Source organism: Ranitomeya variabilis, chromosome 1 (genome assembly GCF_051348905.1).
Source record: "Ranitomeya variabilis isolate aRanVar5 chromosome 1, aRanVar5.hap1, whole genome shotgun sequence".
In the NCBI taxonomy this organism is placed as follows: Eukaryota; Metazoa; Chordata; class Amphibia; order Anura; family Dendrobatidae; genus Ranitomeya; species Ranitomeya variabilis.
The window spans coordinates 138,116,977-138,136,267 of NC_135232.1; the positions used below are offsets into that span (position 1 = coordinate 138,116,977).

The 19,291-nt window shown below is 42.2% G+C and overlaps 1 protein-coding gene across 2 annotated transcripts in view; it reads right to left on the reverse strand.

The window, feature by feature from the left end:
* Positions 1–802: 802 nt before the first annotated feature.
* The window catches only part of ARB2A (ARB2 cotranscriptional regulator A), a 616,199-nt gene continuing 597,710 nt past the window's right edge, over positions 803–19,291 (reverse strand). The window contains exon 11 of one of the 2 annotated variants that reach the window (XM_077289153.1): positions 803–7,287. In XM_077289153.1, coding sequence (XP_077145268.1) covers positions 7,145–7,287 — 143 coding nt within the window. In that variant the 3' untranslated portion in view covers positions 803–7,144. The remainder of the gene's footprint in view (positions 7,288–19,291) is intronic. The other variant, XM_077289144.1, reaches the window with a different exon arrangement.

Below are 19,291 nucleotides of genomic sequence, written 5' to 3' on the forward strand. Positions count from 1 at the left end.
ATTAGGTACACCTGTCCAACTTCTTGTTAACACTTAATTTCTAATCAGCCAATCACATGGCGGCAACTCAGTGCATTTAGGCATGTAGACATGGTCAAGACAATCTCCTGCAGTTCAAACCGAGCATCAGTATGGGGAAGAAAGGTGATTTGAGTGCCTTTGAACGTGGCATGGTTGTTGGTGCCAGAAGGGCTGGTCTGAGTATTTCAGAAACTGCTGATCTACTGGGATTTTCACGCACAACCATCTCTAGGGTTTACAGAGAATGGTCCGAAAAAGAAAAAAAATCCAGTGAGCGGCAGTTCTGTGGGCGGAAATGCCTTGTTGATGCCAGAGGTCAGAGGAGAATGGGCAGACTGGTTCGAACTGATAGAAAGGCAACAGTGACTCAAATCGCCACCCGTTACAACCAAGGTAGGCCTAAGAGCATCTCTGAACGCACAGTGCGTCGAACTTTGAGGCAGATGGGCTACAGCAGCAGAAGACCACACCGGGCACCACTCCTTTCAGCTAAGAACAGGAAACTGAGGCTACAATTTGTACAAGCTCATCGAAATTGGACAGTAGAAGATTGGAAAAACGTTGCTTGGTCTGATGAGTCTCGATTTCTGCTGCGACATTCGGATGGTAGGGTCAGAATTTGGCGTAAACAACATGAAAGCATGGATCCATCCTGCCTTGTATGGGAGCATCTTTGGGATGTGCAGCCGACAAATCTGCGGCAACTGTGTGATGCCATCATGTCAATATGGACCAAAATCTCTGAGGAATGCTTCCAGCACCTTGTTGAATCTATGCCACGAAGAATTGAGGCAGTTCTGAAGGCAAAAGGGGGTCCAACCCGTTACTAGCATGGTGTACCTAATAAAGTGGCCGGTGAGTGTATATCCTCTAACAAGCTGAACTGAATGTCCAGACAGGGCAACAAGAGGCCTTGTTAGTCAGCGGCCCTTGGTGAATCAGAACTACTTGTTATTGGGTATGTCCTCCAGTAGTTTTAGGTCCGAGAAGATGAGGCTATGCAGCGTTTCTCCTGTTTATTTGATTTAATAAAGAAGTGGGGGAGCATAAGGTCTGAATTGCAGGACCACCCATTTTGACACGGTAGGAATTGTCCCGGAATCACCATTGTGCCAATTTTGGATCAGAGCACAAATAGCAGATGGGTAATGGCACAGTTAGTGCACAGCACATTTTCATCATCTACCTCTAAAAATGTAAACTAATTCTGTATTTCTTCACTTCAAGAGAATCACTATTAGTTCGTGGCGAGCCCTAATGATGAGCTGATCACAGGGCGTGCCAATTCTGGGGTCTCTTGTAAACAGCTTTGGGAAAATTCACACCACAAAATTCCCCCACATAGGAAACAAGAAATTTCAAGCATCTACTAAATCTAAGGGGGTCTGTGTAACATATCAACGCGCACACTAAAAACTACTGCATCGGGAGTGAAGGAGCACCATCTCCACTCTGCTATCTTGTGTTGTTCCTATCGCTCTCTCATTTGTCAGTTCTATGTATATGGAGCCCACTTTTCTGCTTTATGGAAGTCATTTGGCCATTGCACCATAGCCTCATTTACTCTAGCGGATCATCACAGCCAAGTAATACTCCGTTGTATCGCTGATGTGCATCACCTAATTGGACTTTGTAGGAGATGATACTATGCTTGCTGACCCTCTCCTGAAGCTGGAAAAGGTCAGTCATATAGTACTTCCTGTCTGACAACAGATGCAGAGATTGAGGGGCGGTGTAACCCGGCATGTCTTTACGTGTTGTGAGCGACAAACACACTGCCCTGGTTAACGTTATGAACGATCTTCCACTCAGCACGTTCATTCACATATACTCCATGTTTCTCTGGACCCCATTAGTGGTTCTCCTGGTCTACACTCGCATGATGAGTTTCATCTCTCTGATAAAATGTGTTAGGAAAAGCGAGGGATGGGGATTTAGCTTAGGTAGTAATTAGTGATGAGCGAGTGTACTCGCAACCCCCACATGTACTCAGCCTGGCTAGTAGCTGTAAATCATTCAGCTGCCGTGATGAAAACTAAATCTCCGAGCAGTCATAAATACTCAGAGGTCACCCGAACAACGAGTACACTCGCTCATCACTAGTAGTAATACAGTTGGGTCATGGCAGGAGTCAATAAATGGGCACAACAGGGATAGAGCTACCCATTAAGATTAGGACTGTACCCCTATCTCCAGCATAATCGGGTCACTACAAGACGGGGTGCGATCTCGCCTTTCTTAGGACACTGTCCATATTTGAGCACTTTATTCAATATTATACTCTTATAAACATTCCTCATGATTTTTCATCATCATGAAAATTACTGTGTGTTGCAACTTATTTATTAGATTAATAAGATATAATGACAACAGGTCTTAATTATCTACCTGTGAGGGCCTGAAGGCCTTTAACAATATATCTGTTTCCTTGGGTGAAGGGCACACTGTACCCCGTATTAGTGCACTTTGCCTGCTTTGGGGAAACCGTCTCTATTGTTGTTTAAAGGGAACCTGTCACCAGAAGTAACACAATTATCCTGCAGATACAGGATTAATCTGCAGGTTAGCAGTGTTATAATGCCGCCTGGTGCCTGCACGTAGCCAAATGCAGCGGGAAGAAAATAATCTTTCTTCTCCCCACCAGCATTTGGTATTCAGTCATGGAGGCGCCACGTGTTCAGTCACCGCTGTGAGTATACAGAACGGCTGCTGTAACTGCTTCCCCGGCCCTGACTGACACTTTCTCTACATTGCGGCCGGCTGTCAGTTTGAAGAAATTCCACAATAGATTTTTCAAAATGGGTTTTCTAAACCAGACATCCCTTACAAGAATTTTACCTCAACGAGAGATACGGACTGGATTTCCCTAATAAGAGAATGCCAAGATGTCCAAATCAGTTGCTCCTGTATGTTTTTGGGTAGCATACAGGAGGTCCTGTCAGTAACCATAAAATTAACCTTTTTTGGACAAAGAACTTAAGTCTGCCACTCCCAAAATGCATTTTAAATGGGCTGTACAGTGATATAGGGGACTTGGCCATTATAAAAACCATACTAGCACTGAACCTGGTGCAGGCCTGAGAAAATAACGTAATTCATATACAAAATAGGGGGCTACGGTAGACCTTTGGCATGGCCTTGAGTTTGGGGCACTGTTACGACCCCTCATTTCCGTATTGGGGGCATTTCTGATACATTACTTACTTCCAAGAACGAGCACTGTCTGAATGATCCCCGTATGTGTGCGCATGTGTACTGACATTGCTTGTCCCCAGCCTCGGGTGCACAGTGGATGAGCGTGTTCTCTGTATCTTTCTGCTAATGCCATTCCCTACACTAGTACACCTGGAAGTTTAGAGAGTGGCTTCAAAGAGGAGTTCCCTGAAGCCGATCTCTATACTTTCAGGAGTATTAGCGTAGAGCGCAGCATCAGTGGAAAGAATACAGGGAGAAGGCACCCGGCCATGGTTTATATGCACGGCTGGACACAGGCAGTGCCAACGTCATTCAGACTGTGCTCACTCTGGAAGCTAGCACTGTCAGAGGCGGATAAAGGCCCCCAATATGCAAATGAAGGGGAGTAGTGGTGCACCAAACTCTTGGCCACACAAGTGTGCAACATGGCCACCTGATTTGCATAATTGAAAGTTATTTTCACAGGTACAGGTCTAGCTGTATAGCTCATGTAAAATTCATTCTAGGGGCGACAGACTCCCTTTAACCCCATAATGACCGCTGATACTTTTTAACGGCGGCAGTTAAGGGTACTTATTCCTCAGCGCCGCTGTTTAGCGGCGCTGAGAAATACGTTTATAGCGCCCCACAGTGTCTGAAAATCTCTGGGGTCCCGACTACAGGGGGTAGCTGAGACCCCGGAGAACATCATTCGGGTTGGTTTTTACAGACCTCAGTGTTGGGATCACCGTTATTCACATAATAACAGTGACCGCAAAAAAAAAAGAAGTCGGATTTCCAATTTATTTCTCTCTCCTCTGATATAATCTAGCACATCAGAGGAGAGAGAAATGGGGTCCCCCAAGCCCGCCAACGGTACCTCCTGTGTCACCTGGACCCTCCAGCTGTGTCCCCCGGTCCTCAGCGACTTCTTCCGGGAAGAAAATGGTGGGCGCATGTGCTCTGCCAGCCGGCACCCAGCAACAATAAGAGATTTCTCCCATTGGTTAATTTTGATCATTGTGATAGGTAGTTATAAGGGTTAAAATTTGACCCTAACAAAAAAAATTATGTTTCCAAAATTGTGCTGATGTAAAGTAGACATGTGGGAAGTGTTATTTATTAACGCTTTTGTGCAATATGACTCTCTGATTTAAGGGCACAAAAATTAAAAGTATCGAAGAAATTTTACCACTAACATGAAATACAAAATGTACGAAAAAACAATCTCAGAATCAGTGGGATCCGCTGAAGCGTTCCAGAGCTATAACCTCATAAAAGATCAGAATTTTAAAAATTGGATTGGTCATTAAGTACCAAACTGACTCACTAAAGGGTTAAAGCAGATCTTACACCAGATTTCTCAATACACACAGTATATATTAGTAAATAGAACCATTAGCCCTAATGTGGCTGGTGTACTTACTCTGAAAATCGTCATAATAAAATTTGCATTTTATGAGTCCCAGCTAAAAAGTGAGAGCTCATAAAGCCAAAAGTATTCAGTGTCCAACTCCCAGCTTTCAGACAGCTGCAGATTATACTGAGCAGGTTGAGTAATCATCAGCAAGAAGGACAATTAGCTGTCATGTAGCTGTCAATCAGGCTAGGTGGGTGAACACTGAGTTCATTGTGTAAAAAAAAAGAAATCATAAAGCCATTCTGAGATAGATTTGAAATATAAGTACACCAGTCTCATTAGGTCTACAAGAGATACTTAACAATGTATTGTGAAATCCAGTAACAGATAAACTGCAGAGTAAACTCTTCATGTGACTCGCGCCCTTTAAAGACCCTTTTGTGATACAGCATTTCTATACACTTAAAGCAGAATGTATGAAGAGATCTGAACTATCCCATTTACATCGCATTGTGTTGCAAATATCTAAAAAGAACAATAAGAAAGATCAAATTTATCTCAAAGAAATATTCCATAAAATGCAAAATTTCAAAACAAAGATTTTGTCTTTAATACATCTACCTACATATAGCAAAAATCAGCTTGAAACTTGACACCGACTTCATTACACTTGTTTCTGGGTGGCTTAAAATCATTCTTTAAAAATAGACGTCTTAAGAACAATTCTGATGATTTCTAACAATTATAGGAAAAAAAATGGACATTTTTTATAACAAATTTGATTTCTTTTCTTGCTTGTACAGTTCACAGTGATCGAGATCAGGAAGATAAACCTAGGTTCTATTGATGTAACATGCTGTAAATATAGATATTTGTGTAAATAATTCACAGTTTTAATAGGCAATATTAACCATTAGCGCACGCCTGCCAGAAAAGTGCGCTTGGATAGGTTACATACAAGCCATTTCACTTCTACTCTTGTAAGCATGGTGAACTAACATGAAAAACTCTATGGCATATTTCTGGGTGGGCGCAGGATAAGTATGATTCACTATTATCTGCCCCGTCTATCGATTCTAGCTACGATTATAAAATTATCCGCCTTTATTGAACCTTAAAATAGAATTTTCATATGTGTAAAAAATGTTTAACTGTGAAAAATAAGTGGAAAAACGTAACCTAGGATCGTTACTATGACTTCCCTGTGCAGAGTCAGAATACAGGCTGTAGGTCACATCTTCTTGAGAGAAAAGGGCTCCTACTCATCCACTGTATATAAAGGCAGGTAGGAACCTCAGCTACTACACAGGACTGTGTCGTTGTATTAGGGCACTCGGGGTATACTAAGAAGATCAGGGGCAGGTTACACACCTTGCAGTCACACCCAGGCCATGGTGCCTCCGGGAGCTCATTAAGAGGTCTTGATGCCTGAGGGACCACCACAAGAGGGCCTGGTGCCTAAGGAACCACCACAAGAGGGCCTGGTGCCTGATGAACCACCACAAGAGGGCCTGGTGCCTGAGGAACCACCACAAGAGGGCCTGGTGCCTGAGGAACCACCATAAGAGGGCCTGGTGCCTGAGGAACCACCACAAGAGGGCCTGGTGCCTGAGGAACCACCACAAGAGGGCCCGAGGGACCACCACAAGAGGGCCTGGTGCCTGAGGGACCGCCGCAAGAGGGCCTGCTGCCTGAGGGACCACCCACAAGAGGGCCTGGTTCCTGAAGGAGCACTATAAGATGCCCTGGTGCCTGAGGGAGCACCTTAAGAGGGACTTTATGCCTGAGGAAGCACCATATGAGGGCCTGGTACCTGAGGAAGCACCATAAGATGGCCTGGGTGCCTGAGTGAGCAACATAAGAGAGCTTCTCTATATATAATATTGGAGCCTAGGAGAAGTTTTACCAATTTTCAATACAAGAAAAAGTTCAAGGATTGCAGACATTATCATGTAAGAACTTGTCGCACTGAAAGGAGTTTTACGTGTTGTCATGGAAACTTGTATACCTCAGAACGACACAACTTATTGTATGGGTCTCTGCACTTTCCTCCAGCGCAGGAGGAGTTAACCATTACGTGAACTATAAAAAACAAACTCAGTAACACTTGTCAGATGCAAGAGGGGCACATGTAGGATAAAATGCTTTTCTTCCACAGTGTGAAGACGTTGAGCCCCCACCTAACACAGCAGGGGTTAAGCAGAGTAGGCAGTAGAGGTAAAGAGTGAGTAGGCCCAGGGCATCGGAGTAGCAGACAAGCTATGGCATCCACTCACAGTGTAGGGCTATGTCAGGACAATTAGACGTGCACCATGCTGTACTCTTCAGCGCTGCTGTCAGCCTTAATCTGTGCTCTGATGGGCAGCACAGAATGCAAGCAGCAGACCACAGGAAGCACAACCGGTGAACCCATATTGCTTTGACAGTTGCAGTCATCTAGAAATAATGCAAAACGCTATTTAAATGTATACATCATGACCCTGTGCTCTAGGAAGAAAACAATCTAATGAGGGGCTGAGAGACCAATAGTGGGGGGGAGGACGGGAGGATCTGAGCGATCACCCCTCACCACTACACTTTTCTTTTGTTTTACAGTTCTTCGCTCTTTATTCTGATGGAGCGTCTGGTAGGTACTGTTGGGATTTTTGTTTTCTTGGCTTCCAGGGTGTCATCGAAGAACTTGAAAATGGAGGGGAAGCTCTTCCAGGAGGTCAGCTCATGGCGCTCCGTGCCTGGGAACAGAGAAGAGAATGCATAGGTGAGATTAACTGTCTGCCGGGCACACATTATACATGTATGAGCTCAGCTGATCAATGTCCGCCACAGTACAGGATGTGGACACACTTCATTGCCCGGTGGGATTTTGTAGTCATCATACATTTTACACTCCCACTAAACAACGTGTTTATAATTGCCCTGCCCTATTTGGCAGGGGTAGGTCATCAGCAGGGGCAGGTCATCGGTAGGGACAGGTCATCGGCAGGGGTAGGGCATTGGCAGGGGTAGGTCACTGGGGTCACTGGCAGGTAATCCTGTGTGTTCCGATTCATAAATTAAATGACAAACACATAGGTAAAATATCATCAAAGGCACATGGACGGAAGGAGAAAATAGAGATTTGGGAGGTAGCCAGGGACCCTGTAAAGCTGGATAACATTCCCTATAAGCTGCTTCCTGGCTGCCACCATTACAAATCCAGCATCTGTCAGACAAAGGGACTCAAAAAAGATGGAGGAGGTATCGAAGCCTTATGTTATTGGGAAGTTTGTCATTGAGGGGATCCGCCGGTTCCTTGCTGTGGGTTACCCGCTCTTTCACATTTGTGTATACTGCAATATTCATGCCTACCCCAGCACGGTCCCATCACACAATGTACAGCTATCATTTCCTTTACGGGATCTAGCATCGTTCTTGCAGCTTTCAGTAGTGAGCAGAAGGTGCCTGTACCAGGCATGCACCCGCCATACTGTGGATTGCCACCCTGCACCCGGTTACCATATTCGAATCTTATTTACAAAAAGGTGCAAAGTGTTAATTAAACGTGAGCACCTGTAATCAGCGTTAGCGCCTCTGATAAATACGGGAGCCTAATCATTGTGTCACTTTTTGCAGCCAGAGGTGTCATTTTAACTTGTCATTAAAGGGGAAGAAGAAAGTTTCATGAGGTGAAGACAGCTACATGTAAAGGAGCCATATGTTGGCACACAGCTCCTGTATCAATGTGCAGGTGGCAGCAGATACAGTATCTACTGGTACATGCAGACTGTACTACAGCAGATCACTCATGATAGAGAGTTCTAATGCTTCACGTACAAATCACACCCGTCTATGAATTCATCTCCTGGGCGTGGGGCGCTGTTCTATCAGGAATCCCTCATTACACGGTCAGCTAAGGTCAGCGGTGACATTTCCTGCATGTTACATGTGTAATGGCCACTGGCAGATTATGTGCTGCACAATATCTGATATGAATAAAGTGACATCAGAGCTCTGAGACGTACAGATAATTGTGTAAGACTATATCTCTATATATCACGGATATATCTCTATACATGTGCTGGAGGGTCACAGCTCATTGATGTATTATAAGGATATAGAGGCACAGTCATTACTGACCACAATGTAGAGTATGATAGATAGATAGATAGATAGAAAGATATTAGATAGATATTAGATAGATATTAGATAGATGGATATATATGAGACAGATAGTACGACAGATAGTACGACAGATAGAACAACAGATAGAACGACAGATAGAACGACAGATAGAAAGAGATAGAACGACAGATAGATAGAGAATAGATAGAGTATAGATAGAAAGATGGAGGATCGATAGAACAATAGATTGAACGATAGAAAGATAGACAGAATAGATAGATATGAGATAGATAGAGTATAGATAAAAGATAGATAGTCAGAAAAACTGACAGATAAAAGACACACAAATGGTGGGTAAACCAACTGGCAGACATTTAAATTTGACAATAGATAGAAACCTAGAAAGAAAAGAAGACTGACAGATAAAAGGATATATAGCTAGATAGCTAGAATGACAGACAGAATCAGACACAGAAAGACAGGAAAACTGACAGATAGATAAAGTGGACAGATCGATAAATGGTGGACAGAACGACATACAGATATAAAGATAGATTGATAAATAGACAGAAAAACTGATGGACTGACAGATAAAATGAGGGATAAAATTCCATATATAAATGGATAGATACAGTAGATACATTAATAAATAAACACAGAGACAAAATTGCCAGACCAAAAGACAGATAAAACGAAAGATAAAATGACAGATTGTAACAGATAAAAGCATAACATGATAAATTGATAGACCCTCAGAAAGAAAGAGAAATTGGTATACAAAAGGTGAATAGCCACACCGACAGACAGATAAAAGGATAGATGAAAGGAAGAATAGAGAATAGGTAAATAAAACAACAGATTAATAATACGGACGGATAGAGAAAAGAACATACAGACAATAAAAAGATAGAAGATAGATAGATGATACATAAAATAGATAAGGCAGATGGATAGATAAATAAGGTAGATAAATGATAGATATATAAATGAATAGGTAGATAGATAAATGATAGATTGATCGATAGATAGATGGATAAATGATAGATGGATAGATAGAAGAAAATTTGGCAGCACTATAAAAAAACGGAGTGCAATAAAATCTATTAAGGTGATTTCCAAACCTCCAAAATAGAGAATAAAAAAAAACAGGCGGCACTCCAACAATAAAGTGAAAAACCGTGGCTTTACAGGCTTGGGAAAGGCAGAGAAATCTGCTGTCACGTTGCTGCTAATGGATCAGTAAAGCCACAGTTTTTCACTTTATTGTTGGAGTGCTGCCTGTTTTTTTTATTTTCAAAATAGATATAGATAGATAGATGGATAAATGATAGATGGATCGATAATAGATAGATGAGGTGGATAGATATATAGATAGATAGATATGGGATATATAGATAGATATGGGATAGATATAGATAGTTATGGGATAGATAGATAGATAATAGATAGATATGGGATAGATAGATAGATAGATAGATAGATAGATAGATAGATAGATATGAGATAGATATGGGATAGATATAGATAGATATGGGATAGATATAGATAGATATGGGATAGATATAGATAGATATGGGATAGATATAGATAGATATGGGATAGATATAGATAGATATGGGATAGATATAGATAGATATGGGATAGATAGATATGGGATAGATAGATAGATAGAGGATAGATATAGATAGATATGAGATAGATAGATATGGGATAGATAGATAGATATGAGATAGATATGGGATAGATATAGATAGATATGGGATAGATATAGATAGATATGGGATAGATATAGATAGATATGGGATAGATAGATATGGGATAGATAGATAGATAGATATGGGATAGATATAGATAGATATGAGATAGATAGATATGGGATAGATAGATAGATATGAGATAGATATGGGATAGATATAGATAGATATGGGATAGATATATATGGGATAGATACAGATAGATATGGGATAGATATAGATAGATATGGGATAGATAGATATGGGATAGATATAGATAGATATGGGATAGATAGATAATAGATAGATATGGGATAGATATAGATAGATATGGGATAGATATAGATAGATATGGGATAGATATAGATATGGGATAGATATAGATAGATATGGGATAGATAGATAATAGATAGATATGGGATAAATATAGGATAGATAGATAATATGGGATAGATAGATAATATGGGATAGATAGATAGATAGATAATATGGGATAGATAGATAGATAGATAGATAGATAGATAGATAGATAGATAGATAGATATGGGATAGATATAGATAGATATGAGATAGATAGATATGGGATAGATAGATATGAGATAGATATGGGATAGATATAGATAGATATGGGATAGATATAGATAGATATGGGATAGATATAGATAGATATGGGATAGATATAGATAGATATGGGATAGATAATAGATAGATATGGGATAGATATAGATAGATATGAGATAGATAGATAGATATGGGATAGATATAGATAGATATGGGATAGATAGATAATAGATAGATATGGGATAGATATAGATAGATATGGGATAGATATAGATAGATATGGGATAGATATAGATATGGGATAGATATAGATATGGGATAGATAGATAATAGATAGATATGGGATAGATATAGGATAGATAGATATAGGATAGATAGATAGATATGGGATAGATAGATATGGGATAGATAGATAGATAATATGGGATAGATAGATAGATAGATAGATAGATAATATGGGATAGATAGGGTAGATGGCCAGACAGAGTGGCGTTGCGTGCTAACAATGAAGCGTGCCCCTTCCATTGTGCGCTCTCTCTGTGTCCTCTCCTCCATGCATAGTAAGTGGCACACCATACGGAGCGGCGGTGGCCGTGTGTAGCCGCACACTGTATGGCATCTGGCCTGTGAACAGCACTCCCCAGCAGGGCCTGTGCGGGAAGGTTGAGTGCTGGGTGTCACAGCCTCAGCTGCTCACAACCATTCATCCCCCTTCTGCTGGAAGAGAAAGGAATCCATCCTTAGAATTCAAAGTTACTTCTACGGCATAAGATGGAGCAGCGCTCACACATCACGGCCTCATTTACCCCTTAGGTGCTGGGAGGTAAAGTCTATGTAATATGCAGAAATGGGTTACACAATAAATGCAGGCGTGCGAGCCTGGGCTTAATGCGGAGACAGAATCGCGCCACCTGCTTCATCAGTTACAGCAAATGTATTCAAAGGGGGAGATAGGTCATAGGTCTGCGGAGCATGTGTGTGAGCCCTTCAGTCATTCTCCACCAGCGCCATCACTTCTGCACTCCCTGTGCCAAGCCTTCCTCATCCATGGATGTTGCTAAAGGTCCCATTAAGAATTCGACCCCCACTCGGCCTGAACCGTCCATCCTGACTGGCCCATAGATGAGCACGTGGTGGCCCAGGATGCCCGCGCTCAGGCTGGCGCCGTGGTGATCCACTGCATATGTTCATGCTATAAGACTGTTAATGCTAATTCCTTATTCTGTAATAGTAGGTCATTGCTATGGTTACCCTACAATGGTGCAACACTTCTCTCTCCCTTCAGCTATTCGCTCAGTCCTAGTAACCACATTTGTTGCCTAGCAACAGTTTTGTGACAGTATCACAATCTGGGAGAGCAACAATGAAGACATTTCTCGCAGCGGAGTGAGGTGGAAATGGCTGAGCTGAGGCCAAAACACACACGAGACGTCATCATCGGGGCGTCCAAAAGTGAAAGCCGGGCGATCAAAGTCAACACAAAAAATAATAGATGGAATATGACTCTGCTCCGTCCACTGTAGGCCGCTACTCCGACCCCCATCACATGGACAGATAGACTGGACCGCCGATTGGTGTCCTAGTGAAGGTTATTCTATTATTTGGGATGAGGAGTGTGGTTTTTGTAGAAAAGCACAGAATATTGAAAGTCACTATGTATCTATATCCAGTGTAATTAAAGGGGCGGTGTTATCTTGATAACCTGTTTTTTTTTTTTTTTAAATAAAGCTGGCCAGATTGCTGCAGGTTCAGTTTCTGAAACCCCGTGTTGATGAGCTTTAATCATCCAGAGAAGCGGCAGCCAAGCAGACATTTTGGCCACTGCAGGGAAAATAGTATTACATGGCAGCCATTCAAATAGAGCAAAGAAAGTGTCAGCAGCGCCCTCTCTGGCAGAGCCGTCACGTCACACTCCAAAGGCGGGCGTCCTCCGTGGGGTCACTTGCTCCCTGCCTCAGGTAAAGGGGCAGGAGAACCTGTGAGTAGAGCAATCCGGACTCTTGTTATGGAGGAAAAACCACAAAAAAAGGACAGATATTGAATTCGAAGGCTCCGTCATTGAGTTGGCTCACAGTAAATTACTTTACAATGTCACTTTTTTGCCCATTTGAAGCAATTCTAATATAAATCTGCAAAATAAAAAAAAATAAAAGTTTATACTTATTCAAATAAAAAATCAAGAATACATATTAGCAAAATGCAATATGCCAAATGGGAGATTTAAGGGATAAAAAAAGATGAATCTCGCCACAAATATTTAAAGGGACTCTGTAACCAGGATTTTGCCATCTTTTTTGCAAGCAACATAATGTTGAGACTGAGAGACCCTGATTACAGCGATGTGTTAATTACTGGGCGGCTTGCTGTAGTTTTGATAAAAATGACAGTAGTATCAGCAGGAGATTATCACTAGAGGACTAGTAAACCTGCTGCCAGGCCGTCCTCCACATTCATGAGCTCTATAATCCCGCCCTCCCCACTGATTGGCCGCTTTCTACCTATGCAGAGTGTACACAGAAAGCGGCCAATCAGTCGTGTGGGCGGGATTACACCGAGTTCAATATTGAGAGAACTAGTAGACCTGCAGCAGATAATACAGGGATTTTCTGAAAAGCGCAGCAAGCAGACCAGTAAGTGATACATCACTGGAATCAGGGTCTCTGTCTTTAAATACTGCTGCTGTCAGATGGGGTAGCCAAAACCTGGTGACCTATTTCCTTTAACATATTTTGGATTCACAGAAAAATCTATGCTGCAGAAGGCACCAACATAAAGCATCATTCTGTAATTAACAGGTCGGGTCTGGTACTGATCCTGAGGGAAGCAGGTTGGAGTATAACTGGGGATCTTCCAACAGTAAGCAGGCAGAACACGGACTCATGGATAGACACAGTATACATCCAACACTGGATCAAGGGCTCAAATCTGACCATTGACAATTTCTACATACAGTTTATACGCTTTATTTGTGTTTGGCTGAGGGGTTTCATGACAGTCCAAAAACATAACAGTAGGTCAACTTGGCGTTTTATAAAATTGGCCGAGATAGGGAAATCAGATGGTAAGCCCCACTGCCAACTATGACTGAGGAATAAGGTATTATAGGGTATCGTCACAAGCCATGGGAAATACAATATATACTGGATATACATTACTGACTAGGAGTCTGAAGAGGATGAGCGGAGGTTACCATCAACACGACACGCACAAATTATCACACACAGGGGAATATTGTCCCATTTGGAAATGACACAGTTTAGTAGAAATGTATGAATGCAGAATAAAGCGGCTCGTGCTCTGGAATCCGGCAGAAGAAAGAGTTAATGAAGCCTGCGACCTCGTCCTGCAGTCGCTCTCTAGAGAGACCATTCCTAAAAGGTATGAAGGTACTTCAGCTTTAGTGTTCATTAATCCCCGAGCCTCTACAGCTTCCAATTGTGATGATGGGTTTGAGATGTGGTGGACTGGGAATAGGACTAAGAAGACCACCCCCTCTCTTAGGGGTCAGCAAACAGCTTTAAAATGCTAATGATTTTCAGTCAGTCTTGCGGAGAGTCAGATCTGAACCAATGACCTTGAGGTTAGAGGCTATGTATCCCAATGCCAATCCGCCTGGAGCTCATCTAACCTTCAGCGTGGCATCGCCTGGCCGTGTATTTAACAAAGGATAACGTGACATTGTGCACCGTCCAATTTAACTCTTACGCGCTTCTTCCTATAGCTCAGCAATCACTGGTACGGCTTAAAAAAAATACAAAAAATCTTCAATAGGACAATGGTAATGACTGACGTAAAGTGTGCCAAGCACAAGACACTAAAAGAAGGCCATAAACTATCAGTAACACGGTCTAATAACAATGAAACGGTTCTTCATTTACGTTTCATTTTACAATTTTTATTTGCAATAAAGGAATGCAATTAGTAAAAATGGAACATAATGACGATGAATGGAAAATAAATCTATTAAAGCCAGCACATCGTCCATATGTAATGCCTCAAGACCAATTCATAGACACCATTCTTCCTAGCTCTGTCCCTCATTCTCTGGAATTCCCACACAATGAGACATTGGTCTTCCATACTGAATTTCCATTGATGCGGCACCGCGGAGCCTGGGGTAAATACCGCGACCTGTAGGTGCACACTGCCGAAAAATAGGCAGACAAGAGACGTTATTACATGGACAGACCTCACCCGATGTGGCCAAGCATACCACTGATGCCGTCATCAAGGGAACATCCTTCAGACATCTTTACCTGCTCCTGCACCAGAACAAATGAATTCACTTTACTCACTTATATAGCGCCATTAATTCCACAGCGCTCTACAGACACCCCTCCTCCCACAACGGGAAGTAGTTTCATTTCCATCTTACAGTAGCCAGCATATAGTAGTTTGGGGAGAAAGAAGTAGATTTAATGGGTGTCCAAAGTATTGATTCTAAAAGAGAACCTGTCACCAGGCCAATAGTGATGTTTTTGCTTTTCACTTTTTTTTCCTGTGCTCCCCTTGTGTATTGTTTTTTTTTTTGTTTGTTTGTTTTTTTTTCTTTTAAATCTGCCATATGGCTCAAGAGATATGGTCCTCTTTATTTAGTGCAAATTTTTATGGTCTTTACTTAGGGGAAGTTGCGCAAAGGGTTTTCTGGGGTATGTCTTTAGGTGGCTCTGTAAGTCTTATCTATACATACAGTTATATGAAAAAGTTTGGGCACCCCTATTAATCTTAAGTTTAATGTTTTATAAAAATTGTTTTTTTTGCAACAGCTATTTCAGTTTCATATATCTAATAACTGTTGGACACAGTAATGTTTCTGCCTTGAAATGAGGTTTATTGTACTAACAGAAAATGTGCAATCTGCATTCAATCAAAATTTGACAGGTGCATAAGTATGGGCACCCTTATCATTTTCTTGTTTTAAATACTCCTACCTACTTTTTACTGACTTACTAAAGCCCTTTTTTTGGTTTTGTAACCTCATTGAGCTTTGAACTTCATAGCCAGGTGTATGCAATCATGAGAAAAGCTACTTAAAGTGGCCACTTGCAAGTTGTTCTCCTGTTTGAATCTCCTCTGAAGAGTGGCATCATGGGCTCCTCAAAACAACTGTCAAATGATCTGAAAACAAAGATTATTCAACATAGTTGTTCAGGGGAAGGATACAAAAAGCTGTCTAAGAGGTTTAACCTGTCAATTTCCACTGTGACGAACATAGTAAGGGAATGGAAGAACACAGGTACAGTTCTTGTTAAGGCCAGAAGTGGCAGGCCAAGAAAAACATCAGAAAGGCAGAGAAGAAGAATGGTGAGATCAGTCAAGGACAATCCTCAGACCACCTCCAGAGAGCTGCAGCATCAACTTGCTGCAGATGGTGTCACTGTGCATCGGTCAACTATACAACGCACTTTGCACAAGGAGAAGCTGTATGGGAGAGTGATTCGAAAGAAGCCGTTTCTGCAAGCACGCCACAAACAGAGTCGTCTGAGGTATGCAAAAGCACATTTGGAGAAGACAATTTCTTTTTTGGAAGAAGGTTCTGTGGACTGATGAAACCAAGATTGAGTTGTTTGGTCATACAAAAAGGCGTTATGCATGGCGGCAAAAAAACACAGCATTCCAAGAAAAACACTTGCTACCCACAGTAAAATTTGGTGGAGGTTCCATCATGCTTTGGGGCTGTGTGGCCAATGCCGGCACCGGGAATCTTGTTAAAGTTGAGGGACGCATGGATTCCTCTCAGTATCAGCAGATTCTTGACAATAATGTTCATGAATCAGTGACAAAGTTGAAGTTACGCAGGGGATGGATCTTTCAGCAAGACAATGATCCAAAACACCGCTCCAAATCTACTCAGGCATTCATGCAGAGGAACAATTACACTGTTCTGGAATGGCCATCCCAGTCCCCAGACCTGAATATCATTGAACATCTGTGGGATCATTTGAAGAGGGCTGTCCATGCTCGGCGACCATCAAACTTAACTGAACTGGAATTGTTTTGTAAAGAGGAAAGGTCAAAAATACCTTCATCCAGGATCCAGGAACTCATTAAAAGCTACAGGAAGCGACTAGAGGCTGTTATTTTTGCAAGAGGATCTACTAAATATTAATGTCACTTTTCTGGTGAGGTGCCCATACTTATGCACTTGTCAAATTTTGTTTGAATGCAGATTGCACATTTTCTGTTAGTACAATAAACCTCATTTCAAGGCAGAAACATTACTGTGTCCAACAGTTATTAGATATATGAAACTGAAATAGCTGTTGCAAAAAAACCAATTTTTACAAAACATTAAGCTTAAGATTAATAGGGGTGCCCAAACTTTTTCATATAACTGTATAAAATGTATAACAGTCCTATACTAATGAAGCAGTACAAAAATCCTTTCCAATGTTAAACAGCATACATGATGCCTGTGTTGAAACGACACTTTGTGTAATAAGGCAAAAAAGTAAAATAATACTCAATTGTCGCCCTACTGGTGCTACAGAGTAGAGTTGGCTGCAATACTGTGAACTTACAAAAAAAGAAGAAAAAAACACAATCACTCCTTAGACTGCAGCAGTCATATACTTTTGTATAAAACTTCTAGATTGTTAATCCTCCTGTAAATTTTTGCGCCCATGCCCGCTTTTCCTAATGCCATGTCAGAGCTCTGTGTGCCCTCGCAGAATGGAGTGTCACCTACTGATGGAGTACACAAATCTCATCATCAAGTTCGTGTGTTGCATAAATTACTTCTGGGTGCTCAATTTTCCTGGCATGAATTAAAACATACATGTAACTTATTTCGGTATTTTGATTGTGAGCCACGATGGGGACAGAGACGGATGTGAGTGATCACAATCTATGTACACAGCAGCGGAATATGCTGGCACCATATAAAATAAATAAAAAAGGTTTCATGATTTTACACAATGTCTGATTCTTGGTGACCGATGGGGTCTCAATACTAAACAACGTCTGACAAAAGATGGAGGGAAGTACAGGTAGAAATTTGAGAATAAAACCCCTACATAATTAGAATGATTCCGCCATGTCACAGGCGGGTAAATGGACAGCGACTGAGAAGACCCCTTCACACAACTCCCCATAGCTCTGCTTTTTAGAGCCGTGCAACTGTGAATTTTTTGCAGTTTTTAATTCCAAGTTCAACAACAAAGTATCATAGGTTATTATAGTGAAAGATTTCTTACTGGTAGTGGAAATATCATGCACTAATTATACAGGGGTGAAACTATTTGTGAATTTAAAACACACAAGGTTCTCAAGTGTAATAAGTTGGTACTCTGGGCATTGATGGAATTTATAGGACTTACACAACTATTTAGTGTTAAAGGAAAGCGGTCATCATGTTTTCCCTATAAAAACTGTTGTACCATGTCCTTTCAATGCATTTCTAACAAGCCAACTATATCTCCAGGGAGCTCCATGTACCTTAAAGAAAGTGAAGCTGTCCGATGAATGCTTGTCCAGACCATGCTTGGCACCCCCTCTCTGCCTTATACCACCACCCTATAACCTATGATTGATGTACGCAGAGAGCCCGACGCTTAGAAAACGTCATCCATGTCACTTATGGATGAATAAGCAACATTATAAGGCAGAGTGGTGGCGAAAAGAACATTCCAGCAATGCCCCTCGGACCACAGCAATATTCATTTGATCCCAGCAATATTCATTTGACCCCAGCAATGCCCATTGGACCCCAGCAATGCCCATTGGACCCCAGCAATGCCTATCAGACCCCAGCAATATTCATCAGAACCCAGCAATGTTCATCGGACCCCAGCAATGCCCATGGGACCACAGCAATGCCCATCAGACCCCAGCAATGCCCATCGGACCCCAGCAATGCCCATCGGACCCCAGCAATGTTCATCGGACCCCAGTGATGTTCATCAGACACCAGCAATGCCCATGGGACCCCAGGATTGCCCATGGGACCCCAGCAATGCCCATCGGACCCCAGCAATGCCCATCAGACCCCAGCAATGCCCATCAAATCCCAGCAATGCCCATCGGACCCCAGCAATGTTCATCGGACCCCAGCAATGCCCATCGGACCCCAGCAATGCCCATCGGACCCCAGCAATGCCCATCAGACCCCAGCAATGCCCATCAAATCCCAGCAATGCCCATCGGACCCCAGCAATGTTCATCGGACCCCAGCAATGCCCATCGGACCCCAGCAATGCCCATCGGACCCCAACAATGCCCATCGGACCCCAACAATGCTCATCAGACCCCAGCAATGCCCATCAGACCCCAGCAATGCCCATCAGACCCCAGCAATGCCCATTCCTATTGGACCCCAGCAATGTTCATCGGACCACTCAGC